This window comes from Hoplias malabaricus, chromosome 14, assembly GCF_029633855.1.
Source record: "Hoplias malabaricus isolate fHopMal1 chromosome 14, fHopMal1.hap1, whole genome shotgun sequence".
Classification (NCBI taxonomy): Eukaryota; Metazoa; Chordata; class Actinopteri; order Characiformes; family Erythrinidae; genus Hoplias; species Hoplias malabaricus.
In genome coordinates, this window is record NC_089813.1 from 9,802,647 (window position 1) to 9,829,100 (window position 26,454).

Sequence of the window (26,454 nt, forward strand, 5' to 3'; positions counted from 1 at the left end):
GATCCAAGATTTGGCAATGGTTAGAAAAGGGCAGTTTTAAGGCTAGAAATGCCCTAAATAAATAATAATAATAATAAATTTACAACAAAATTAAATGAAGTGAAATGTAGGAGGACTGACCATGCCGAGCTAACCTGTGACTGTACAGACTGGAAAATGTAGCTGTTTCAGAAAATAAATGAATATGAATGCACTTTTTTTAATTTAGAGAAAAGATTACATAACATTTTTCATCTGCTTTCAACATAAATGACCACAAGAGGGAGTACTGATGTCCATGTAGGATTGAGAGGGCTGATATGGATAAATATGTACTGTGTAAACACTGATACAAATTTTAAGAACATACTATTCACACCCTAGAACCTAGGCCTTGCCCCAGAAGTTGACAGCATAGCTTAATGACGTCAGAAATCCTGACTATCTGAATTCATCCATTTGACAATATTTGTAACACTGTAAATTAAAGTGGAAATGTTCAGCCATGGTGTGGACTGCATGTGTTGTGCATAATATGTATTTTAGCAGATGGACAGCAACACAAATGAAAATGATTTTCAGCGGAAAGGCCGTGGAGCCGAGACTTTCGATCACGACAGTGGCCGTGTGCGGTAGAATTCTGCGCATGCGCGGAAGAGATAGAAGCCGAAAATGGCGGCGCTCCGTGTGACTGTGTGCTGCTCTGTAGGAAGATCTTTCCTCCAAACAAAACCTGCTCTTCACACTGCTAAAGTAAGTCCCTGTGCGTTTTAACTCGGAAAGGGATGTGTAAATCGTGTTCAGAATATAAACAAGGCAGAACAATGGGACTCAAGCGAGTCCTGTCTGTAGGTGAATTCAGTCTGAAGACAAGGTCATTATATCAAGCTAAAGGGACGGTGTTTGAGAAATCGTCTTGTTCTGTTGAGAGGGTTTCCTTAATGTTCACCAGATTTCAGCATTTAAACTTCACTATACTACTTATACTTTTACATATTTTTCTGTGTCTCTGAATTGACATGTGTCGTCTGTGTCTTTGCTAAACTTGGTAGATCTAACAGACTTAGTGATCTTTGGTAGGTTTAAAAACATGTTATAATTGTATTTATAACATCCTTCCAAATATATAGTTTCAGTAAAATGAATAAATAAATAAAATGGGAGTATTGAGACAAAACATTTTTATCTATTATTGATTGTACATCATCTGGTCACCGTACCTTAGTTGACTATCTTTTCTATATATTATTTTCCTAATAAAACACTGATCTACTACGACATTATCTACTTTGACCCAAACAGCTGCTGATTTATTCAGCGACGTTATAACACGGCTAAGATATGAGAATGAATATGGTGTCTTAAACATTACTTGAAAATAAATCTCAGTTTGTCTCCAATTCCCTCTGTTGCCTAGGTGAACATGTCCTTCGCCAGTCTGTCCAAAGGTAGAAAAGTGGCAGTCTCCACTCTTGGTGTGTTGACGGCTGGAGGAGCTGGACTAGCACTTATCCTCCATCAGTCAGTGAAGGCATCAGATCTGGAGCTGCACCCACCATCTTATCCCTGGAGCCACAATGGTTTTCTGTCTGCTTTGGACCATGCCAGGTACTTTTAATATTCTTTCTAACGTCCATTGTAAAATGTTTCTTTTGCCTGTTATGCTGTTCATTTATAATGACATTAAAATCCAGTCATTTTTTGTTTGCAGTATCCGACGTGGCTACCAGGTTTACAAGCAAGTTTGTTCAGCCTGCCACAGCATGGAATACTTGGCCTTCCGTAACCTGGTGGGAGTCTCACACACAGAGGAAGAAGTCAAAACCCTTGCTGAGGAGGTGAGGTTTAGTTGTTTGGGTGGAAAAGGAGGTGAAACATCCCGTAAAGAGGAAATTCAGCTATGAGACTCGCTTAAAATTGAAGATACAACTTCTTTACAAACGCTTGGGAAAAGTTAAAGTCAGAATAGAGTAATAAACCTGTGTGAATAATCACTTATTTCAGAAGTTTCCTCAGCATTTGCTAACTCTACAGTCTGTTTGGGTGCTGGAAACTGGCCTAATGGGTTTACGAAGCCCCAGTGTTTGTAAATGTGTTTAAAAAAAAACAAAAAAACACCAACAACACTGTCTCAGTCCAGTATGCTAGTCAGTCAGTGTCTCTCTCTCTCTCTCTCTCTCTCTCTCTGTTCTCATGAACTCCACACATTAAAAAGCACAAACTGAGATGATGATGCTATATTCCTGCTCCATACGTAGGTAATATTGAGCTAACTGCATTATCTATTATTATATATTATAAAACTAAACAACTGTAAATAAAACCTTGTAGATAAGTTTAACTTCAGCCTTGTACAAACAACAGTCGTTTATTTATTCCCCACTCAAACACATTGTTACACCTTAAAAGATGTGTAGCTTCTGAATGTAAATAACCAGAGAGAACTGTGTTTCCCCACAATCGTAGATGTTCCCTATAACTCTGGAAAATTAAAGTGAACCATCTCTTCAGATGTGGAAAACACCCTCTTTGGTAATGCAGAGGATGACTCAGCTTTATGGAGATATCTGTAATGTGTCTGTCTCTCTTTCTTTCAGATTGAAGTGGTAGATGGCCCAGATGAGAATGGAGAAATGTTCACTCGTCCCGGGAAACTTTCAGATTACTTCCCAAAGCCATACTCCAACCCGGAAGCAGCACGGGCCGCTAATAATGGCGCTCTTCCGCCTGACCTCAGCTACATAGTCAATGCCAGGTAAAACATTTAATCTAATCTGCTCTCAACCAGAAGAAGAGCTCCACTATATAAATTATTTGGCAGTCATCACCTAGATATCTTTTGCACAACTGATATAGAAGTGAGCTGCTGTATACTAATAAGCTCTTTAAAAAATTCTGAGATATTACAGGTATGTTTCTGTGGATGCTTTAATTCCAGACCCTAATCCATTATACAAGTAATATAATTTGGTCCAGATTTGGTTTTAAAACAAACAGCACTTAATAATCACATCATGGATTCATCAGGATTTTTAATATATTGCAAGGCATCTTATTATGCCTGTATGAAATAATGTGTCGTATTGTGTGCCAAATACAGCCCTTGCTGTAATACAGATATGTAAATGACTAGCATTACAGACCAGCCTCTGGTTGAAGAGTGATACAGCTGCAGTCCAGTTGCAAGTACTAATTACCTTTACACCAGATGGCTTGATTTCTAAAAACATGATCTGCATTTAAATATACAAGTACCTGACTGGTTGCAACAATCCTTTTTGTCAACATAAGTTCAACCTAAGCTTCATGACTAGTTAGCTATAAGTGATCAATCGTACCAGTGTTTTTTTGCTCCAATGTTGACCAGAGGAGGATAGATTCCTCTCATGTTTTTATTTTCTTATGCTCTTAAGGAGATTCTCTTTCACATTTGCAATGCTCGTTCTATGTGACAACATCAGTTGAAAATGATGCCTTATAAATAGAACTGAATTTAATGTGGGGCAGCACGTTGTGTCACAGTCACACAGCTCCAGGGACCTGGAGATTGTGGGTTCAAGTCCCACTCCAGGTGACTGTCTGTGAGGAGTTTGGTGTGTTCTCTCTGTGTCCGTGTAGGTTTCCTCTGGGTGCTCAGTTTCCTCCCATGGTCCAAAAACACACATCGGTAGGTGGATTGGCGACTCAAAGGTGTCCATAGGTGTGAGTGTGTGTCGTCCTGTGAAGGACCGGCACCCCCTCCAGGGTGTGATCCTGCCTTTCGCCCAGTGATTTCGGGTAGGCTCCAGACCCACCGTGACCCTGAACTGGACAAGCGGTTACAGAATGAATGAATTTAATGATTAGCTAGCAAGCTAGTTATGCAGCAACCACAAGAAACAAATGCCTACATTTTCATTCTGAATGATTTTATGAGAGTACCTTATGGACAATAATCTATTTTCCTGAAAAATAAGTGACCGTCAGCAAACTATTCAGGAACTGTACAAATACATTTGTAACATACTTAAATCATATTCATTTGTGTACTTCAGGCATGGTGGGGAGGACTATATATTTTCGCTGCTCACAGGGTACTGTGATCCCCCTGCTGGTGTGTCTTTGAGAGAGGGGCTCTACTACAACCCATATTTCCCTGGCCAGGCCATTGGCATGGCACCACCCATTTACAATGAGATCCTAGAGTATGAAGATGGTGAGTATGTTAAAGGCAGGATGATGAACATTTAAATATTCCTGACCTGCGTAATGAACTGTGACTGTAAACTTTCATGCTTTTTGAGTTACAGGCATTTAATCTAATTTTGGACTTAATTTGAAGAAAAATTTAGTTGAGGATTAGGTTTAGGCGTGAAGCTGTATTTTTGTACTGTGAAGAATATCTTCTGATTTCAGTTGCTGATTTAGTTTATTAAATGATTAAGTGGCTTTCTTAAAGAGGTTCTTTAAATAACTTTTTGATTGCTTCCTTGTGTGATTTATAGAGATTATGTTGTTTAAACTTAAAATTGCTTTAAATATAACTTTTTTTTTGCAGGCACACCAGCAACCATGACCCAAGTGGCTAAAGATGTCTGTACTTTCCTGCGTTGGGCGGCCGAGCCAGAACATGACCAGAGGAAACGCATGGGCCTTAAGGTACTAATTACCTTTTCTCTCAACTTCTTTCATGTGGTATTTAACATTCCTTTCAAATGGACTACAGCAAATTAATGTCTTGGTACTAGACGTTTTTAACTGGTTTTGTATTAAACTTACTCACTATCTTGTTCTACAGTTGCTGATGGGCTCTGCAATCATCCTCCCGTTAGTGTATTATCTGAAGAGGCACAGGTGGTCTGTACTGAAGAGCAGAAAGATCGCCTACAGACCACCTAAATGAAGCATTATGCCGAGTCTGGATCAGCTGTAAACGCAGTCCACAGTTCTGCATCTAGTCTCTCTTATTTGCCACAGTGGACATTTTGCCTTTCTTATAAGAGAATAATTTGGGGACTGATAGGGCCTTGAAATCTTCTTTCAGGCATGAAATAAAAAAAAAAAGTTAAACATGCATTGTATTAATGGCTGCATTCATGATGGGATGGACAACAAAGGGCCTATAACACTTCAAAGTTAATATGTTGTCAATGAGTTATAATGTACACATTTTTGTGTAAATGTATAATAGTGTGAAAGTCATACACCGATCTGTGTTTTAATGTTCAGTAAAAACAATGATCAAGTACAAGTTATTCATTTTTCAGTATCAGGGGAAAAGTCGTTTTACAGAAAATAAAAACTAAATGTAAGCTGTCCCCAACGTTCCATTTCTTACAACTTTCTGTTCTTTTTAGTCTTTAAGATATTCCAAAATATCTTAAGGCAATTTTATTTTCCCCCACACCTCCAAAATTGGATCTGTCTGCACAGTTTAGCCATTGGAAAGTCTAGACCCTGGAGTAGCAAATCCACTCTTTTGGGAATATTGTGTTTCTTTATGTCAGTTACCTTTTCTCAGTAACATCGGATACACATCCTTTCAGACCTGAAAGTGATTTAAAGAAATGCTCATCTTTTACAGCTTGGAGGTCTTCCAGAGGGCTGTTCCACAAAGCAGGGTTTCTCAGTCAGAAATTGTAAGCCAAAAGATGGAAGACTGTCTGATAGGACCAGCCCTCAGCTCTCCCTATTGGACAGGCAGTTTTCCTGTTTTGAAGATACCTGTTTTTCTCCTATTTTCATATGGGTCTCCTTTTCGTGAAAATGAGTAATTTGTACTAGCTATTTTGACCTGCAATTGAGGGGGTGGTGACTTTTGCACAGTACTGCATGTTCCTGTGTTTAATAAATACTTTTAGAAAGTTTCAAAAGGCTTACACTTTGTTTTTTAAGAAAATAACTTAAGACCTCTCCCTGCCCTTTCAAACGCAAACCGCTGCCCAGCTACAAACCTCGAATTTAACAATTTATGGCACGTGTTGTGTTTTGAGCTCACAGTGTAGTATATTTTGTACATGGAGACATTAAAGCCTCGGAAATAAAACAAAGCCTCTGCATTTCTTGCTGTTTTTGTACGTCTTTGTTCAGAAAGATACTTGTACTCGCTGGGTATATAGGAAAACGGATGTGTCAACTTGAACGGAAGTGGTACTGCCCAGAGCGACTGAAGAGCGAGCAGGAGGACAGACACTCCGACTGTATCTTTCTCGGATAAAGACAGGAATAAACGCCGTTTAAACGTGAGTTTGGGAACTGGGGCTGTAATAACACGAACCGCGTTTCTTTAAGCGATATCGCAATGAATATACGCGGGTCTCTGATTCTGAATAAGATCTCTTTCGCGGTCATTAGCTTTAGCGAAGAGCGGCATACAAAACCGAGCCTAAATAACCGATCAGCTTCTTTTTATACCGATATTTAAACAGAGAAAGCAAGAATAGGGATTTAGTGCGGGATTTTAATCACGAAATAGTCCCAACAGACCAAATATGAGCTAAATCAGTGCGCTAAGCCTGGCCGGCCCCTCCTCGTTCTTCAGTGCGAGGCCTCCGACAGAAAGCGCCGCAGTGGAGAATAGGCCATTTTAGGAATGAAAAACGCAGCGTAGCGATGCGGTTAGGAAACATAAATGATGGAAGAATATCCTAGTTTCTTGCAACATTGGCCATTTTTATTCATCTTTTTTGCGTATCCGGTCCGCCGGCGAACTAAACAGATTAGCTAAGGTAGCTAACGTCATTGTAGCCAGAAGGCTGGCTAAACGAGGCTGAAGTTACAGCTTCCCATTCGACAGCCTCGTAGTTGACTTCTCTGTTCCACCTTAAATGGTGCAGCGCCCTTCATGTCTCTGAGCGGCCTGTAGGTGCCAGGACCGGACTGCTGCAGCGTTTAAGGTGGGACGGAGGATTTGAATATGACGATGTTGGATGGGACGCTAGCTTCAGTTTTGTGACCTCGAAGGCCTCTGAGATTAACCGCAGGGCGGCGAGTACATCAATTTTAAGTCGTTATACCGAAATATATAGCTAACGATGTTGAACAGTTTTATCCGTTAAGACCAACGTACCTGGCGGTATCTCTACCTGCTCGTTTACTGTGAGACCATCCGGCTTTTTAACTATTGAAAACGCGAAATATGAACGAAATAGGTAATCACGATCATGATGTAATCGCTCTGATGTTAAAAATGGATCACTAAAATCGCCTCACTTGCTCGCGGTGATATTTGTAACCGTCCGCGTCTAACGTTAACGAGCCGAACGGGAGTGTCCTCGATTCGCCATGCAAATCTGCTCTGACATCGTATACACACATTACTACAATAAAAACGATGATCTGGACGACGAAACATTATTGTTTTTTATATTACACTAAATGTAATGCAACACGAAAAGCTCAAGACATAATATACACGCAATACACATTCCATGTAAATACACACTAACACATTTGCTCCGGAGTGTTAATTATTACATAACAATATAGAAATGTATACATTTATGTGAAATAACCGGATTCCCCTGGTCATATAACAGATGCTTTAACATCTTTGTCATTTAATCTTCATTGTAGTGCATTGTAGTACAGTTTTTATTTATTTACTGAGTATGTCGTACAGGGAAACACGTAAAATGGGACAAAGTGTGGCGTTTTTCCCCCTTTATGCTTAACCCTGTCATTTTTAGAGGATGTTTTTACCAGGGACATCCAAACATTTTAAACAAATGTAAACGCCTCAAGTGTTTTGAGTCGATGTTAAGCTTGATTATTAAGAATGTTTGATTAGCAATAGACACAAGGCATTTATCTTGGGATTTTTCAAAAGGCCAAATTACACATCTGTAACATCAATACTTTTTTTATGAGAAACTCTCATACTGAATGTATACAAAAGACGTCGTCGTTATAAAACTTGAAGGTAAAGAGCTATAAGGAACCCATGCTCAAAGATCTCAAATTTTGCAGCTTAAGTATTTTGAAACTTAGTACAAAAAGACACATATAGCTCCATTGCTTCTGACTTTTGGTCTCATTAAGTTTGACTGATCCTGTCCACATCTGTTTTTGTCTTTCCAGTCTGAAAATGGACAAGAACGACTTGGTGCAGAAAGCCAAGCTGGCCGAACAGGCAGAGCGCTATGATGATATGGCCTCTGCCATGAAGTCAGTGACCGAGGCGGGTGGGGAGCTGTCCAATGAAGAACGCAACTTGCTCTCTGTAGCCTACAAGAACGTGGTGGGTGCTCGCCGCTCCTCCTGGCGTGTCATCTCCAGCATTGAGCAGAAGACTGAAGGCAATGATAAGAAGCAGCAAATGTCACGCGAGTACAGAGAGAAGATTGAGTCTGAGCTGCAGGATATCTGCAATGATGTTCTGGTAATATATTTTTGGCAGTACCTGACCCCACCATGGCCTTGACTGACGCAAACTTTTAAAAAGTAATGGAATTAAAGATGGCAGAATATTGCATAAGGATTATTTTATAAATCTGAATATAATTTCTAATACTTTTGCAAGTAACTTCTACATATTCAAGCTCCTTGCAGGTTTTGCATTAACTGTCAAACATGGAGGTGTTATTCAGGGAAAAATGATGCCCATGTGCATATATTAAATTTTTAATGAAACAGATTTTCTCCAATCATTCTATAACTCTAAATTATCTTCCAATTCTCTTTTAGAGCCTTCTGGAAAAGTATCTCATTCCAAATGCCACTCAAGCTGAGAGCAAGGTGTTCTACCTGAAGATGAAAGGCGATTATTATAGATACCTGTCTGAGGTTGCGTCTGGAGAATCTAAGACTAGTAAGCTAATACAGTTTATTATTTAAGGATTTATTTTTGGCCAACTCACCAACATGTATTAAGATGTTCAATGTTATTTACATGGTTTTTAGAATTGTGGAATTATAAAAGGACTTTCATCACAAGTTTTCTGATTTTGTGTTGGTATCTCTTTATCCAGCCACAGTTGAAAACTCTCAGCAAGCCTACCAGGATGCATTTGAAATCAGCAAGAAAGACATGCAGCCCACACACCCCATACGGCTTGGACTGGCTCTCAACTTCTCAGTCTTTTACTATGAGATCCTCAACTCTCCAGAGAAGGCCTGCAACCTTGCCAAGACGGTTAGAACAATTACCAGCAGCAGTGTTATTAATACAGCTTTAGCAAATACACCTTCAAGATGTGTCTATATTTTTTTAATTTGGAAACTGCATTCATTTTGTTAACAAACTCAGATCATCTTAGTTGTAACTTGAAAAGAACTTGGATAATTAATATTCTCCACACAATGTAAAGAGAAGCTAAAGCTTTCAGAATGTTAATAATGTTGAATATTTTTAGGCCTTTGATGAAGCCATTGCTGAGCTTGACACCTTAAATGAGGATTCCTACAAAGACAGCACCTTGATCATGCAACTACTAAGGGACAATCTCACCGTAAGTGATCACTTCCTAAATTTTGCATCGTTGTTGTCACTGCTGTGTTTCAGTACCTGGTTGGTTCGCATTATATAATGTTTCTGTGGCTTCTTTGTGTCATTTCTCTAGCTGTGGACGTCGGAAAACCAAGGTGATGAGGCAGATGCGGGCGAGGGAGAGAACTAGAGGAGCTGCACTGATCTCCAAACACACGCACACATACACTCATCTTAATTAATAAAAAGAAATTACACAGACGGCTTCCACCAACCCCCCCACCCCACCCTATTATACATTCCCCAAACCCTCTTCCATTTACCCCTCAATCACTGTCCCCTTACCTTCTGTATGATCATCACGAAACGCACCCGAGACACAAGACACACACTGAAGCCCCTCACACAGGCACCGGCGGCGGGGATGGGGGGGCTCAAGGGTGACATGCCGATGTCAGCAGGTCCAGTCATTTTGTTTGTGAAATTAATATGGTTGTACTGAATAGCGAGTCCCTATTTGTTGTGTGCATGGATGAGAGACAGAGGCTGAATAAATGCATGAATGAAGTGTGTGTGTGTGTGTGTGTGAGAGAGAAATAGTGTGTTTGTGAGAGAGAGAGAGAGAGAGAGAGGACAGTTTGAGAATGAGTGCGTCTGTGTGTGTGTGTGTTTTGGAGTCGGGGTCCTGAACTCTAAAAAGTCCTAATGATTCCCATTTTTTCCACCTTAGCTGGTTGTGCATTTTCTTCCTCTTCTTTTTTTCCCCCCTTTTTTTTGTTACGGACATTTTTTTTAGTGTAATTCGTCATGGTATTTGCAGGTTTTATTGTATGGTTATTAAACTGGCAGTTTATTTTCACCAAACACTGTAATTCTTGAGTTTTGTATCTTGTTTTTGAATTTTTTTTTCTTTTTCTTTTCCCCCTTCAGTTGTGGAATATTTTATTTTTATTTTTAATTTTTTTTGGACCTACGATGCTATGCCTCTCAGCTTGGATTCCTGGTGTCGGTGCTAGGGTTATTCACCAAAAGCCCTGTTCAGACACGTGGTCAGGTGGCCATTTCATAAAGTAAATGTCTGAAAAATTAAATATCAGTGGACAATGTGTATTTATTTAAGATTTTTATTATACACTCACTGCAGTAAATAAGGAAATCAATAGAATACATCATCAGTCTATTCTTAATTCTCATAACATCATTACTCCTGGTCGCTTATCAATACAGCTACAAAACATTGAGGAGTTAATGGTAGAGCAGTTTAAACAGAAAATGTATATTTAAAGATATAGAAATGAAAGCTATTAAGTCAGAGTTTACAGTGGTTTTCTGGGTAGGACACGGAAAGTTAATACCACTAAAAACTGACGCTTGCTGGGACAATTTTATAAGAGCGACTGGGTAAAGTGTTATACAGTTGTATTAATGAAAATAGAGTTATACAGACAGGTCACTGTGAACCAAAATAAACCGAGTTTACCGTGATTTTTACTTTGGGTAACCTAACATGGGGTATGATAGCTTTATTAATGATATATAAACTTGTTTGGATAGTTGGCACGTTCCTGTAGGCTGCAATACACAATTCGCAACAGACCACTCTGAATTAATGTCTTTGGTTGAATTATACGTGTTTATGTGTAGAATTACATTGTAAAAGTGGTTTAAAACTTGTTATTCACAAAAGGTATCCAAGCCCATGTTTGCTGCACTCGTCAAGGAGCTCGACTTTCAACACAGGCCACTATGCTCGCCCTCTAGTGGTGTGACTGGGGCACTGCTAAACCCTCACAGAGGCCCCTCAGCACGCCTCACTGTGGTTTACTTGAATATCTCGTATTTACGAAAACATGACGTAATTGTAGTTTTCTAAGTATTTTAAGGTTGTAATACGTCGGAGAACACTTGCTTTATTAATACCTATGTGGAATATTTCAAATATTTAATTGGCATGAATGTTGGAACATGGATGACAAATGAAAAAGGGAATTTTAATGTTAAATTGATTCACACGTTGAAAACTAGTTATAGGGGCTACCAAAAAATTATCTTAGCTTGTTTTTGTTTTAGAGAGAGGGAAATATTGTATGAATATTTTAGAAATTTATCTAAAGCACGTACATAGGATGTTAAAAGACCCTTCTTAATAAAATGGATTTTACCTTTACATTTTCAAGCTGCAATCTCAGTGCAACACAAAAAAATATAAAAAATTATATAGGGAGTATGTAATTGAGAAACGTAAAGTCATATTCATAATGCCGTATATAGTTTTACGTTTGAGTCACTTCACGTTAATTTGCGGGACTAGTTTCTCTAGCGGAACAACATTTCTGTTTTGAGGGACGGATTACCCTCGTTTTAATTTGCGTTACCGTGGGCGCGGATTGATATGGCAGGTGTTCCCAGGCCGTAATCAAACTAAAACATTTTAGTGTCGAGGCACTGCGGCCGCTTTCTGAAGAGAAACAAACACTGAGGTGTAGATGCGAAGGTAAGAGTGGCGTTAAAGTTAGAGGCGTTAACTTATATATTTGTATTTAATGTGAAATAACACTTATTTACCAGGTTAATCATAGTGCGAACGCAATTTGCTGCCCTAGCTAATTAACGCATCTTTGCTAATAATATCTCTAAACGTGTTTAATGCACGGTTCATAAATTTAAGCCCTTGACTGTAATATTCGTTTCCAGCATTGATTTTTGTAGATATTATGTCTTCTGTGGTAATTACTCTAGAGCCCCTAAGATTTCTGGGTAGAAAAAAAAACATATAAACACCGAAAGTTTGTATAATCACAAAAGCCTTCCCACAGTAACAACTCGTTCCCTTAAGTTAACTAAAGTGCCCCCTCAGGGTTTAGTTTGTTTGATTGTTTTTAATTAATTCCCACGTAATAATTAATTGTTCATTAAAATTGGTAAACGTATATATTTTGATACAACCATTCTGCTTAGTTACACTGGGGAGGCAGATATAATTAAACTGAGGTCACTATTAAGGTTTAGGTGCTAAGGAAAATCTTGAATTTAGAAAATGTGCGCTGCTGATAAAGTCCCCCTCTGGTCTTAATTAAACACCCAAATAACTTGAGTATCACGTGTGTAGAAGTTATGACCTTGAAAAACATGTACAATCCCTAAGATGTAATTCTAGACCCTGTATTTAGTATACATGTTCAAACTGGAAACCCACCTTGACAGTGACCTTCAAACACTGGAGAAAAGATTTATGAATGTCCTCAAAACAAAACCTCTTCTTCTTACCCCTTCACTGCTTATGTCACTGCTGTGATCTGCTGAAAGATAGTCAACCATTGGCCATATCTTCTGCCTGATTGGCTGGCCCATAGCTCTCTCCCACACCTGAAGCCTTTCTCCCCAGAGTTGCTCTCTGCCCACCTGAGGGAAATGTCAACATCAAACCCTAACCCAGGTGATTGCTGTGACTGTAATGTGTTGTCATCATTCAGAATGCACTGGAAATCTGAGAGAGCGGCTCTCCCTCACCTCTGATAGGATTGGTTCTTTAGGTGGAACCTTGGCTGTCTGACTTCGCCTGTTTGAGAAAACCTTGAGAAATGCATTTTCAAAGCAGAAATGCTCAGCTCTAGTGCTCACCTCTCGTAATTTACGAACTATATCGTCTACAACAAAACATGGGCATGTTACCAAGGTAAAAAAAAAAACTCGTCACCAGACGGGTTTCAACTGTTGCGTCTGTATTAGACACATGTTTAGGTTTAGATTTTTTTTCAGTGGGATATTTCTGTCTTCTTAAGGGAGATTTAAAAGGAAACATTGTAGAAATATTTATTTTGCTTTGGAACCCGAGTACTTTGTGAGATCTATGGTTAGGTTCTATTTACCATAATATTGAGCGGTCAGTTCTCTTGCTCTTTCAGCGTGTTAAAAGCCAGTACCCAGATGTTTGCGTTAACCATTGCAGAGCTTGAAGGATGAACAGCAGCGGTCCAGCATACCCTTTAGCTTCGCTCTATGTTGGTGACTTGCATCATGACGTCACAGAGGCCATGCTCTATCAGAAGTTCTCACCTGCTGGACCCATCATGTCCATTCGCGTGTGCCGAGACATCATCACACGCCGGTCCCTTGGATATGCTTACATTAATTTCCAGCAGCCTGCTGATGGTGAGTTCTCCTCCCTCCTTAATTAGGCTCCTCTTTTTTCTGGTCGACTTTATAGAGATTCTGCTTCTGCAGTGGTTTGGATAGTATGAGGATCCTACTTCAACCACTCATCTACAGCCTACCATAAATGATATGACTTACAGATCTTTCAAATGTGCCTTCTTTATGCCACAGCGGAATGTGCACTGGACACCATGAACTACGAAGTTATAAAGGGTCGTCCTATCAGGATCATGTGGTCACAGCGAGACCCTTGTCTGAGGAAGTCTGGAGTAGGGAATATCTTCATCAAGAACATGGATGAATCCATCGACAACAAGGCACTTTATGACACGTTTTCTGCCTTTGGAAATATTCTGTCATGCAAGGTAAGATTAAAGTGTAGGGGATCACATTCTGGATCGCTGTAATGCTGCTTTACTTAAAAATGCTTTAGTGATGTACTTATAAAATGCAAAGTTAAGTGCAACAACATTTTATTTATAACTTTATGATGTTTCAGCGGGCCTGTACTTTGCTTTCACAATGCCATGGCAATAAAACCTTTTCTATTTCATAGGTGGTATGTGATGAAAACGGCTCAAAAGGCTATGGGTTTGTGCACTTTGAGACACAGGAGGCGGCTAACAGAGCCATCGAAACTATGAACGGCATGCTCCTGAATGATCGAAAAGTGTATGTGTTGACTCCTTTGTTTTTGCTTATAGCAGACAATTAATGGTGTGCTGTAAAATCTGCTTATTTCACAGGTTAGGGGTGATGTATTTCCCTTTTAAAGTGTACCCACACCGTATTTTTAGATCATACTTCAAATATTATATTAGCAAGATGTATTTGATTATATTCATTTTGCTTCATGTTCGATGCAGAGGCTGTCTGTAAACACACCGGTGTGAAACAGTGATTGAGAAAACATAAAATATTAATATTGTTTTGGGAGAAGAAATGTATGGGTATATAATTGTTTGCAGTATTATTTCTTTTTCCATGGATTAAAAACAACTGTGTGGGGATTTTTAAACTCGCTCTAAGCCCAGTTAGCATAATGAAACTTCCTAGTATAGTTATCTTGTGTGTTTATTTGATGCTAGGTATGTGTAAGAGTGTCATGCTTCAAATTTCAAATCAACAACCATGAGATATTTAATGTAGTAGCAAAATATTACTTCATAGGTATATTTTGACCTTTTTCTGCTCAGACTAAAGACAGGTAAAGAGCTGGAAGGAAGTCGAATCCCAGTGTGTCCCCTGGGGGAAAAAAGTCAACTGTCCATTTGTAGGTCAGTGCACATGAGGAGCAGTTTAATGCAGGATTTGTGTTGAATCAGCCATGTGTCAATAGCAGTCAGAATAAGCTTTCCACCAGACCTAGGGCCTGTAAGAGATGTAAAACGGCTCTTGATTCTCATGTGATGGAAGCTATTCCAAGAGCAGTGTACTTCCTCGGTTTGATGTGATTTATGGTTCGGGTTCTAAATTACTTAACTTCATATTTTTGCGTTTTAACGTTTTGCTCTTTTTGACACCAAATGCGCAGTTTTGTTGGACATTTTAAATCTCGTAAAGAGCGGGAGGCTGAGTTCGGAGCCAAAGCCATGGAGTTTACCAATGTTTACATCAAAAACTTTGGAGAGGATTTTGACAACGAGAAACTCCGGAGTGTTTTCGCTGAATATGGTAAGAAACGCATGGCTCCACCAGATGTAGAATACAACTGCACATAGCTGTATAGTCACATTGTCATATTAGCCTGCCCACCATGGCTTATTGTAACATGAGGTTAAGCTGTGTGCGGTAACTGAGCATGTGGTTAACAGGGAAGACCTTAAGCGTTCGTGTCATGACCGATGAAAAGGGACATTCTCGTGGCTTTGGTTTTGTGAACTTTGAAAGCCATGAGGCTGCACTGAAGGTAATGTGTGTTTTATTTTAAATATATTTTAAAAATATATATTTTTAATCATATAATAATAGTTGTACATGTGGAAATCTTAATTGTCATGTCCTGGTTGTAGGCAGTGACTGAAATGAATGGAAAGGAGCTTAATGGGAAGATTCTGTATGTGGGTAGGGCTCAGAAGAGACTGGAACGGCAGGGAGAGCTTAAACGCAAGTTTGAGCAGATCAAGCAGGATCGGTTAAATCGCTACCAGGTAAATATGTGTTTCGTTGTACTCTTGAATTCTTCAGGGTGTGTAGACTTGAATATTTGTAGATGCCTATGGATTCCCCTCAGTAGTGGTTAATTTCTTGTGGGGTCACGTGGTCATAGGCTAACATCACATCTGTGGGTTCTAAAATATGTTTTGCTGCAGGGTGTTAATCTGTATGTGAAAAATCTGGATGATGGCATTGACGATGACAAACTGAGGAAAGAATTTGCGCCCTATGGCACTATCACCAGTGCTAAGGTAACATAGAATTGCAGCTAATATGTAGATTTGTATTGCATTCTGGATCACAAAAATAAGATTTAATTTAACTTTGTTAAAGTTAATATTGTGGATTTACTTTTGTGACCAGGTGATGACAGAAGGAGGCCGTAGTAAAGGCTTTGGCTTTGTGTGCTTCTCCTCTCCTGAAGAAGCCACTAAAGCAGTGACTGAGATGAACGGCCGCATTGTCAGTACTAAGCCTCTGTATGTGGCGCTGGCCCAAAGGAAAGAGGAGCGCAAAGCTATTCTTACCAACCAGTACATGCAGAGACTGGCCAGCGTTAGAGCAATCCCAGGGCCTGCCATACCCGCTTACCAACAAAGCTCTGGCTACTATATGACGACTTTGCCACAGGTGGGAACAGTGTGCACTATTTACAGCTTGAACTGCCTGCTTACTCAGGGTTCTGGCATTATTTTGGAAATATGCAGTAAATGGGTATTGGGTAAATGGCAGTTGTCCATAAACCTTTGAACACAAATATTGATGGCCTCTGATCCACATTCAGATACAATATTGCTAATATTTTCCTCTCAACGTTCATTGCATTAAGACAGTGTCACACTTCACACATTTGATCACTGTGCTCTGAGAGCCTATGTTTGTAGAACAGAGGGAAGAATATATGTAAATAACCTCCAGCACTATCTTAACTGAGCTCATCTAAGGAAAGTTCACAGAATTTTGTCAGGTCTCGGTATAGATCAAAATGTGGTGGTGGGTTGGGTGAAAGCATGTGAGAGAGAATCCCACATTGCTGTAATTTATTTTAAAAAGAGGACCTTCCCATAACATCTCATTTTGTTTTAATAGCCTCAAGGACGTGCCTTTTACAGTGCTATTCCAAATCTGCGGCCAGCACCACGGTTCTCAGCACAGTCTTCCAGACCCCAAGGTTAGATGATATGGGAGAATGGCGGGCAGTAGTTTGGCGTGTTGTGCTCCAGCAAATGGAGGGGAATACATTTCATATTTTAGCCACTTTTCTTTTATGACATATTAGTAAAAAAAGTTTCTATTATTTAGTAGCAGTAAAAGCGCTTTCACATGCGTTATGCTATGTCTGCCAAGTATGAATGTATGTTTCTTATAGTATTTCTATTTTAAAAAATAAAATTTAAAATAATGTGCTTTTTGGCGTAACTGTAATGAGTTTACCTCCCATTAACTCTTCAGCACTTTGGCTGACAATTTGCAGATTTAAGAATTTTAAAGATTAAATTTTAAAGATTTTATCAAATATTTACTGGTAGTCACTGATTCTCAACTTTTGATTGACTGCATTAGCGCCATTCTCTGCTCACATCATGAGGTCAGCAATGCCACGCAGGGCCTCAACCCCTATCAGCACTATGCGCCAGGCCTCCACCCAGGCACCAGGCATCATCCACACCCAGAGGATGGGTAAGAAGCATGGCATGAATAAATAGGAGGCACAGGTCTTAGGAAGAAGGTAATGTAATGACTCAACGACCTCCCACTTTTTATTTTCAAATATTCTGCCTTTGTCCAGCTCACATTGGGACACAAACAGCAGGAGGTCGAACTGTCGGAGGGGCAATGATGAGAGGAGTCAGTCAGTACAAGTACTCAAGTGGAGTCAGAAATGTGCAGCAGGTCATCAATGTACCACCACCTGTAACGCAACAGGTAATTTGCTCAAGTGAATTGTGATACACAAAAAACCGGGTGCTCCGGTTTCCTCCCACAGTCCAAAAACACATTGGTAGGTGGATTGGCGACTCAAGTGTCTGTAGGTGTGAATGTGTCTGTGTTCCCCTGTGAAGGACTGGCGCCCCCTCCAGGGTGTATTCCCGCCTTGCGCCCAATGATTCCAGGTAGGCTCTGGACCCACCGCGACCCTGAACTGGATAAACGGTTACAGATGATGGATGAATGATAAAATAGAAAGCATGTAAAATGATATTCAGTGTTTCATACTGTAATTTGAATGAAATCAAGTATTTATGTACTTTGGGTTATGAAACATGCACTAAGCCAGTGTTCTTTAAAGTCTGAGGCACTGTTGTTCAATCGATTCTTTTAACATTAATGTTTCAGCTGTCCATGCCTTATTAATATTTTACTTGCGTCTTTAATGTGGTTATTGAAGGGGTAATATTAGCTGTTGAGTGATCTTGTTTAACAGTTGGCAATAGTTAGCAGCTCAACTGACACCAATCTCAAACATTACTCATTTCTGCCCTCTACTGTGGTGTTTTTGAGACTCACTGAGTCAATGTAAAATAAAATAAAGCAGTAAATATTCAATGAGAATGCACTTGAGGTATTTCTGACCTGAAGAAATGACTGTAATAAGCCTTTCTGACTTGCTGTGTTCTAAAGATATGTTTTGTTGAATTTTGCAGGTGATGCCCCCTCCAATTACAGAGCCTGCGGTTCATATCAAAGGTCAAGAGCCCCTTACTCCATCAATGCTGGCAGCTGCACCCCTTTTGGAGCAGAAACAACTACTGGGTACCTCTTATTCTCTCTCCCTCTCTCTTTCCACATACATACAAAAAGTGCCTCTCAGAAAATGCATTCTCTGTGTGATCCCCGCAGGTGAGCGTCTGTATCCGCTGATACAGGCCCTTCATCCTAATCTTGCTGGAAAGATCACTGGCATGCTGCTGGAAATTGACAACTCTGAATTGCTGCACATGTTGGAGTCTCCAGAGTCCCTGCATGCCAAAGTAAATATACGTATGACTCCACATTTTTTCCAAAGTAATAGAAGCATTTCATAGCGGACTCACTGCAGTTTGTTAAAACACCTGAATTACATGTGCTGACAAACCTTTTTGTTTTAGGTTGAGGAAGCAGTGGCTGTTCTCCAAGCTCATCAAGCCAAAGAAATGTCGCCTAAGAAATGAAGAGTCCTTCAGGCAAGGTGAAACACAGTGGTGCTTTTGGAATGATGAAAGTTGGGATAAAAATGCTTGTCCCTAATTTTTGAAAAGAAGAACCCTGTGATATTGGAAATGTAGAAATGCAGTTTATACGTTTTGAAAGTGTCTGATTTTTACGTATTTTATTTTGAATTTCAGGAAGGAACTTTTGAAGTTCCATGGGCTTTGACACGGGGGAGAATGATTCAGTGGAAAGAAAAAATAGGGCGAAAAAGAAAATGGTTGAAAGCTGCCTAGTTGAAAATGACTAGTGTGAATAAAGTGTTATGTTTGTTGTGCTTTTGTTTATAAAAATGGAAAATGGATAAAAAAAAGTAAGGAAAAATGCAAAAAAAAAAAAATCTTCTGTTGTGCATTAAACATTTGAGCTCACCTGCAGCCACGTTGCAGTCTTGAATTTTATATTGTCATTTAACCGGTTTTTAAATATGGGGTGGAATTACTATAAAACTGCTGTTTGTGGACAGGGCAGTACATAAACGCTGACAAGAATCGCTTCTTATAACTAAGAACAGATGGGGATTGGCACCAGAGACAGAACCACATGTGAATGTAGGTTTTATGATCGTTAACTTTGCACATTACTCCATACGAGATGGAGCTACTGAAATAATCAGTACTGTGATCATTAAATAACAGAAGTTAACTATGTTTAAAACTACATTTTGTTAATTTCTTTTGTAGATGGTGTCATTTTGTTGTTCTTTGAGATACAGATTAGACCATATTTTAAATACACTATACAGTATTGTCAAATTAATAATTTTCAGAGAGAAAGTGCAGTGTTATGTTTGCTTTGAAAGTTATCTATTCAGCGCTATTTAAAGTACCTTTCAGAAGTAAAAAAATGGAATTGTTCAGTGAACCATTTGAGACCTGGGGGCTCATTGAAAATAGTTTGTAGCCTTGTTGGTGTAATTGATGTTTTATTTGTTACATGCTAAGACTGAGTTACTGTTATATTTTTTGTCACGGTGCTTCGGTTGAGGTAAGGTAGTGTAGCCAAGACACTTTGGTTTTATAGCTGTTTTATACCATATAAAGTTCTCATATTTTGCATCCTATGATCTTACCTGGGCGGCTCGGTGCCGCAGCAGGTAGTGTCTCAGTCACACAGCTCCAGGGACCTGGAGGTTGTGGGTTCGAGTCCCGCTCCAGGTGACTGTCTGTGAGGAGTGTGGTGTGTTCTCCCTGTGTCTGCGTGGGTTTCCTCCGGGTAACTGTCTGTGAGGAGTGTGGTGTGTTCTCCCTGTGTCTGCGTGGGTTTCCTCCGGGTGACTCTCTGTGTCCGCATGGGTTTCCTCCGGGTGCTCCGGTTTCCTCCCATGGTTCAAAAACACGTTGATAGGTGGATTGGTGACTCAAGTGTGTGTGTGTGTGTGTGTCTGTGTTGCCCTGTTAAGGACTGGCGCCCCCTCCAGGGTGTATTGTGGCCCTGCACCCAGTGATTGTGGGTAGGCTTTGGACCCACCGTGACCCTGAACTGGATAAGCGGTTACAGATGAATGAATGAATGAATGAATGAATGATCTTACCTAATTTTCTCCTTTCTATGTAGATTGCCAGAATTTTGCTAGTTTTGTTTGAATTACGTACAATTGGCTGCTGTTTTCAGAACTCATCCTGTGTTTTCCCACATGCACATCTCTCCTTTTCAAAAAGTGGTCATGCAGTGGTTCAAGTCCATAAGTCTTTATTCTGATATACAACATTCAAAAAAGACAGTAACAAGACAGCAATTACACTTGTCTGTGTGGTTCTTGTCTCGTTGTCCAACCACAAATTTATAATGTGGTCTTTACTGACAGTTACATGATAAAAGGCTAAATATTTATTTATGAATCTAAAAGGCACATTTCCTAGCTTAACCTGGGTTTCCTAACTGAAAGACATTTGACACACCCTCAACATTACACTGCTTCAGTTGCAGCCAAGTCATTAGTTTTCCCTCCTTAGTTGTTCATAGCACATCAGTATTATAAAGAAATCCCGTAAAACTAAAGCAGTGTTAAGGCCTTATGAGTATAAACTATTAGTAAAGTAATTTTATACAAAAATATATAACTATATAAGTACTAAACTATGTTTAATGCATCTTTGTAAAACATTTTTTCAAATTTAGAATATTACACAGGTACGTTACATTGGAATGGTTAGTTTTGATAATTTGCTACTGATGTCCTTTAGAGCTTTTATTGTGTCACTATCAGCGAACAGAGAAAGCTAATATAATATTTTGTCACTCTCACTTCTACCAACCCATCATCAAATGAAATGTTAATTCAAAATTGAAATTATCCCTACTCCCTGATAAACTTAGAATTGTGTCCATGTATATAAAGCAAAATAAGATTTCCCTTTTTCTAAGTATTTCCCCTTCCTTCTGTTTTCAAATCAACTACCAACTCAGAGGAATGTTTATTTTTCCATAGTTCACTCAGTTTAACAGTTTTGCTGCTACTGGTAATAAGCAGATAGTTTACTATTTTTCATTATTTTAAACATGAAATAATATTTAAAAGTACTTATAAAAACCTTACATATTTTAATATATGCAATGTAATATATTCAGTATGATACTACACTTGATTTTCCCTGTATAGACATGCCACTGTAATGCTAATTTCAACGGGTCAACCCACAATAAACAAATTACAGTGATCCCTCGTTTTTCGCGGGGGATGCGTTCCAAGACCACCCGCGAAAAACGAATTTCCGGGAAGTAGAGGAAAGATATTTTATTATGTGTGTAACGAGTATTTGGACTTTTAAAACCCTCCCTGTTACTGTTAACAACCCACCCTTTGCATTAAACAGTCGTTCTATAATTTTTTCAGCTGGAACTACATGTGATATCCCACCAGTTTCTTTAATAGAATAATTCCTAAGCTGTGATTTAACGTCAGTAAATTTCACTCGGATGTGGACATGAACAATACATGTACTGTACATAAGAAACACTTGAAAATGATATATTTTGTCACCTACAGGCCTAGTCTAATACATGTAACAAAATAATAAAAAAGCCCCCTTGAAAAAACCTGCGAAGTAGCGAATCTGCGAAAGATGAACCACGAAGTAGCGAGGGATTACTGCACATAATTTCCCCTATGCGTTATTTTCAAGATTAGTAAATGTCCACTTTAACTTTATATTTCACCGTCAAGGTTTGTATAATCGCGTTAGAAAGTCATGAAATGTACAGAGGAGCCTGAGTTCACCATGCCAAGTGTAGACCTCAGGGTATTGCGCCGTGGAACTGCATTACCCTGTTCTCTGTAATGGTGCTCTATCCATTACCCCAGGTGGAGTTTGAGTGGCTTTGGTGATCAGTCACTAATCATGTAACACTGAGTACCTGACTTTATTACTCTTGTGGCAAAATACCATCAAACCCTCACATCAATGTCCTAGCATCTGTTCTTAAGCTTTCAAATGAGTAAAAGCTGCAGAAAAACAGAGATAAGCTACTGATCAATACCCCCGGATCAGCAGGTGTTCACAGACTTTTGGCCATGTGGTGTATGTTGTCTGTCTTGTTCTGGTAGTTAGCCATGCTCTGTATGTGATGTATTTCAAAACCCCATCCACTGGTTAGTTAAGAATTATTTGACTCTTGTATACATGACGTTATTTACACTGTGCGTTAACTGCAAGCAACACGAGCAACTCAAAAACCAAATGCTCTTCTTCTAATAAACGTATCTCTAATGCCTAGTTTAGCATGTTCATTAGTGTGTAGTTTGTATGTATAAAACTGACAGAAAATACCCTGCTACCGTCCATTTTGTTTATCTTAAAATAAGGTGTTTCCCCTTCTGTTTCTGAAGGAGTAACCAAATCATTACTTTTTTTTAATGACTTAATTTTGTGTATAAGATGTATTAGGTACATACTTCTTTACATTGGGCCAAAATACGCCCAATAGCAAGAGCTGAATATTGAATATTGGGCTTTATTGCGTTGGTGTGCCCTGGCCTTATTTGCAGTAGCCACATATTTGCTGATCATAATAAGGTTTCTCGGCCCTTGGCTACAGGTTAATGTTGGTTGCCATGCGCAGACAGAGCAAAGCCTCAGGGGGGATGTCACGGGAACTGATCTTATTGGCTTCCAGTCGCAGAACTCGCAGGTTGGAGTAGTTGGCCATGTCCACAACTCGGCAGAAACTCCCGATTGAGAATTCTGGGGGTAAAAAGCCAAGAAGGAAGAGTCAAACACTGTTTTAATGTAGGAGTCAGTAGCGCTTAAACTGTATTCCTGCCGCTTTGTGAATAGAACCTGTTTGTCATTACCTGACATAATGATCAAGGTTTTTTTTTTTAGAATCTTAAAGCTATAACTCAGAGAGTTGACAGAACACTGTAAAAGTACTTCATGTCTGTGTTCAGGTCTGACTGATAGTAAGACGAACAGATCACCTAACTATGACACATTTTTCAAAACCTGTTTCTGCATGCAAAAAAAGAAAAAATCCTGTGGTAAAAGCTAAACTTTGAAACACTGATCTATGGAAAAATTCCCCAAACGTACGAAGAAAGGCTTTGGTCTTGTGATTATAGGAAACAGCACAAAGAAATACCCCAGGGTTAGAATAGAACAGTTCCTCTCACAGCTAAATTTTTACATTTAAATAGGACATAGCCCTTTGCTATAAGTGAACACAATCCCCGGCGTCTTAATGAAATGCCATAACGTTTCGGCACCAGTTCCTTTAAATGAGAATGAGCCACAGCTGACTCCAGAGCAAGTGCCCAGGAGCGAGAAGCAGAAGCTCTGGTTTTTAGCCATTTTGACTTGGTTCCCTTTCTTCTCCATTCTTATTTTTTATTTATTTTTCCCCCATAATTAATCAGTAGTCATTTCTTCAGGCTAGTGTTTGTTTTGTTTCAAAGTTTGTGTGTTGGTAGATGCTCCAGATCCTCAAATTAATGTGCTTATGCTCTAAAAATGTGGGTTTTTGTCTTTCATAATCTGCCCCTTTTCAAACGTATCTTAGATTTGCTCATACGGCTCTCAGAAAAAAGTTATGGTAGAGGTACATTTCTGTCACTGAAAGGAATGTACATTTATAAAATCCATTTTTGTTTCCAAAAGTTGCATTACATTCTTGATGTAGATGATTATTTGTAAGCTTTTATTACAGAACTGTGTAAAATATAAGATAATATAAGGCTTTTTGCTAGCTCTCCGGCCTGTTTCTGTGCTTGAAACTGGTCTAAGGTGTTTACAAGGCCCAGTGTCTGTAAATGTGTATAAAAAATGTGTTTGTCTCCAAACTTGGGAGATGGCTAACTGCATTACTGAAAGTGCTACAAAACTAAACAACTCGAATTACAAATTCAAACAGTGATTAAAAACTTACAGACAAGTTTTTATTTAACCTCTAACATACAATTCCACCTTAAAATATGCTGAGCTTTGAACTGCGTTTCTCCACAATCGTAGAAGTTCCCTTTAAGTACTAGAGGAAAATACCAATCTAGGACTAATTAACACTAATTTCCTTTCTGTTAGATGTAATGTTTGAACTGGTTGGGAGTTTTATTTTCTGAGTATTGGTAACTATTTGCCGTACCTTTGATATGGTTAGCCTGGAGGTAGAGGTTCATCAGGTTGGTGCTGATGATGGGGATCTTCTCCAGCTTGTTGTAGGCCAGGTCCAGCTCCATCAGTGTACTCACGTTGAACGTGTTTGGAGGGATTCCACTGTCTGTAAGCTTGTTGTGAGACAGCCGCACAAAGCGTAGTTCGGGTTGGTTCCGCAGGAAGTCCACCGGAATGGTGGAAATTTGATTGTGCTCGAGGTAGAGCTGGCTTAGGTTTGCTGGCAAGTGCTCGGGAACCTTAGTCAGCTGGTTCAGACGCAAGTCCAGGATGGTTAATGACTTCAGAGACTCTAGAGCACTACCGAAATCTTTGATGGCATTAGCCTGGAGACGTAGGGCACTTAAATGGGTCATTCCACGCAAAGAATTGACCGGAATGCTAGAAATGTTATTGTGGTTCATGCGCAGGTCTTGAAGGGAGCGTGGAAGCCCTTCTGGAACCCGGTCCAGCTTGTTGTGGTGCAGGAACAGGCGTTCCAGTTTCTGCAGTTTGCTGAAGACTTTGTTGCTGATTTTGTCTGATCTCAGCTGGTTCATGTGAAGGATGATCCAGATGAGTCCTGTGGCATTGTCAAAGACTCCGTCAGTGATGCCAGTGATTTGGTTGTTCTGCAGGTATACGTATTTCATGCGGGAGGGCACAAATGGAACATGACGCAGGTTGCGGCTGTGGCAGTACATGGCGTGAGGGTAAGCATGTGGGCAGTCACACTCCAGGGGACAGTCCAGTGGTACGGGGTCATTCTCATTATCTGCATAAAGTGAAGCATGGTAGTTACCATGACTTTGACCATATCCGTAGTTGTAGGCCCGGTTGCGCAGGTAGTTCAGCCAGGTCAAGGTGTCGGTGTGCTGTGCAACAGACGAGTCCACAAACCCTGCACACAACAATAGCACAATCCAGCCATGCATGGTCCCTGAGGAGATGGAGGGAAAATATTAAATGTAGATGTCTGTTCTTACAAGTGCATCCAAGTTTTTAGCCTGGGGTGTGGTAACCAGGTAAGGACTGTAAAGTACTGACAAATTAAATGACCAACACTTAGCTATGAATTCAGTGAAAAAGGGGCTTCTTTAACGTGGCAAGTATGTTCCACTTTTATACTTGAAATTCCTTGTGATGTTTTGGCACGTGGCAGTCAGTGAGGCATGGACCATTACAGCTGCTTTTTTACACTTCAGTTAGCATTATGTCTTTTCAATGTTGTCACTGATGAAGCCAGTTGGCCATACACCCATGCCACCATTGTGACTCTAAATTAAGATCATCAATACCTCCTATTTTATGTTTAACCCTTTGGAAATTCAGAGAATATCTGTAACAAGGTTTTCTTGCTGCAATACCTTTAATGAACATTTCTGTAAATGTATCATGTTTGCACCTAATGAAAACCTTTGAAATACAATATTTTACCTTCACTTACATTTTATTTTTGGGGGGGCTACTACTGCTGTCAGTAACTTGAACATTTTCTTTTAGTATTACTAGTGCATATACATATATATCATGTATTATGTAGTATATACAGTATCAGTACCGTATCATACATATGGTAATGTAAAACGTTACATAAAAACCTGCAAGAATAGGACGTCAGACATTCATTTTTCATGTTCAAAACACATTTATAACATTTAAATCCACTGTAAAAATTTTCCAACTATTATAGATGAATTTTAAATCATATATGATCTATAAGAATGATCTAAAATGAGTGTAAAATTTACTAAGGAACAACAAGCTACAAATATGTTTCATATTAAAACCATATTTACAGGAGTCCCTTATGTTATGAGTGTTTTTTGGTACGAATGTAGCCATAAAATGAGAACTACCTGCCTATTTCTGTGATGTTAACTAACGTAGCTTTGCTCTGAGGGAGGCACATTCTGATGATACGTTTATTTCTGCATGTTAAATTAGCATATAATTCACAGCTTAAATGTGAACTATTGGAAG

The 26,454-nt window shown here is 39.4% G+C and overlaps 4 protein-coding genes across 7 annotated transcripts; 3 read left to right on the forward strand and 1 right to left on the reverse strand.

Moving 5' to 3' along the window:
• The first annotated feature begins 576 nt into the window (after positions 1–576).
• On the forward strand, positions 577–5,920 carry LOC136666309 (cytochrome c1, heme protein, mitochondrial-like). Its single transcript, XM_066644408.1, has 7 exons — positions 577–732; positions 1,397–1,587; positions 1,691–1,817; positions 2,577–2,734; positions 4,014–4,174; positions 4,517–4,617; positions 4,757–5,920. The coding sequence occupies exons 1-7, from the start codon at positions 652–654 to the stop codon at positions 4,859–4,861; spliced, it is 924 nt and encodes a 307-aa protein (XP_066500505.1). The 5' UTR covers positions 577–651; the 3' UTR covers positions 4,862–5,920.
• Positions 5,921–6,071: 151 nt separating this feature from the next.
• LOC136666310 (14-3-3 protein beta/alpha-1) lies at positions 6,072–10,249 on the forward strand. The gene is made up of 6 exons (XM_066644410.1): positions 6,072–6,200; positions 8,038–8,338; positions 8,644–8,767; positions 8,928–9,091; positions 9,312–9,407; positions 9,519–10,249. The coding sequence occupies exons 2-6, from the start codon at positions 8,045–8,047 to the stop codon at positions 9,573–9,575; spliced, it is 735 nt and encodes a 244-aa protein (XP_066500507.1). The 5' UTR covers positions 6,072–6,200; positions 8,038–8,044; the 3' UTR covers positions 9,576–10,249.
• Positions 10,250–11,765: 1,516 nt separating this feature from the next.
• Positions 11,766–19,413, forward strand: pabpc1l (poly(A) binding protein, cytoplasmic 1-like). 4 transcript variants are annotated; one of them, XM_066644405.1, is made up of 17 exons: positions 11,766–11,879; positions 13,291–13,537; positions 13,712–13,905; positions 14,097–14,212; positions 14,737–14,817; positions 15,075–15,214; positions 15,355–15,449; positions 15,553–15,690; positions 15,853–15,948; positions 16,061–16,327; positions 16,787–16,868; positions 17,261–17,377; positions 17,487–17,623; positions 18,343–18,451; positions 18,539–18,669; positions 18,787–18,866; positions 19,024–19,411. In XM_066644405.1, the coding sequence occupies exons 2-16, from the start codon at positions 13,345–13,347 to the stop codon at positions 18,847–18,849; spliced, it is 1,959 nt and encodes a 652-aa protein (XP_066500502.1). In that variant the 5' UTR covers positions 11,766–11,879; positions 13,291–13,344; the 3' UTR covers positions 18,850–18,866; positions 19,024–19,411. The 4 variants fall into 4 exon arrangements, with proteins under 4 accessions (XP_066500502.1, XP_066500503.1, XP_066500501.1 ...); XM_066644406.1 differs by having other exon boundaries at positions 11,769–11,879; positions 13,335–13,537; positions 18,787–18,861; positions 19,024–19,413; XM_066644404.1 differs by having other exon boundaries at positions 11,769–11,879; positions 13,335–13,537; positions 19,024–19,410.
• Positions 19,414–22,918: 3,505 nt separating this feature from the next.
• On the reverse strand, positions 22,919–25,406 carry fmodb (fibromodulin b). Its single transcript, XM_066644924.1, has 2 exons — positions 24,464–25,406; positions 22,919–23,070 (listed from the first exon to the last, which is right to left on the reverse strand). Exons 1-2 carry the CDS (start codon positions 25,404–25,406, stop codon positions 22,919–22,921), a joined length of 1,095 nt encoding a protein of 364 aa, XP_066501021.1.
• Positions 25,407–26,454: the final 1,048 nt, after the last annotated feature.

Coding starts and splice junctions, on each gene's coding strand:
- LOC136666309 (XM_066644408.1), top strand. CDS start 652: ATGGCGGCGCTCCGTGTGACTGTGTGCTGCTCTGTAGGAAGATCTTTC. Junction 733..1,396: donor CTGCTCTTCACACTGCTAAA/GTAAGTCCCTGT, acceptor TCTGTTGCCTAG/GTGAACATGTCCTTCGCCAG. Junction 1,818..2,576: donor TCAAAACCCTTGCTGAGGAG/GTGAGGTTTAGT, acceptor TCTTTCTTTCAG/ATTGAAGTGGTAGATGGCCC.
- LOC136666310 (XM_066644410.1), top strand. CDS start 8,045: ATGGACAAGAACGACTTGGTGCAGAAAGCCAAGCTGGCCGAACAGGCA. Junction 8,339..8,643: donor ATATCTGCAATGATGTTCTG/GTAATATATTTT, acceptor ATTCTCTTTTAG/AGCCTTCTGGAAAAGTATCT. Junction 9,092..9,311: donor CCTGCAACCTTGCCAAGACG/GTTAGAACAATT, acceptor GAATATTTTTAG/GCCTTTGATGAAGCCATTGC.
- pabpc1l (XM_066644405.1), top strand. CDS start 13,345: ATGAACAGCAGCGGTCCAGCATACCCTTTAGCTTCGCTCTATGTTGGT. Junction 17,624..18,342: donor CACCACCTGTAACGCAACAG/GTAATTTGCTCA, acceptor TGAATTTTGCAG/GTGATGCCCCCTCCAATTAC. Junction 18,670..18,786: donor CAGAGTCCCTGCATGCCAAA/GTAAATATACGT, acceptor TTTTTGTTTTAG/GTTGAGGAAGCAGTGGCTGT.
- fmodb (XM_066644924.1), bottom strand. CDS start 25,406: ATGCATGGCTGGATTGTGCTATTGTTGTGTGCAGGGTTTGTGGACTCG. Junction 23,071..24,463: donor CCAGGCTAACCATATCAAAG/GTACGGCAAATA, acceptor TTTTACCCCCAG/AATTCTCAATCGGGAGTTTC.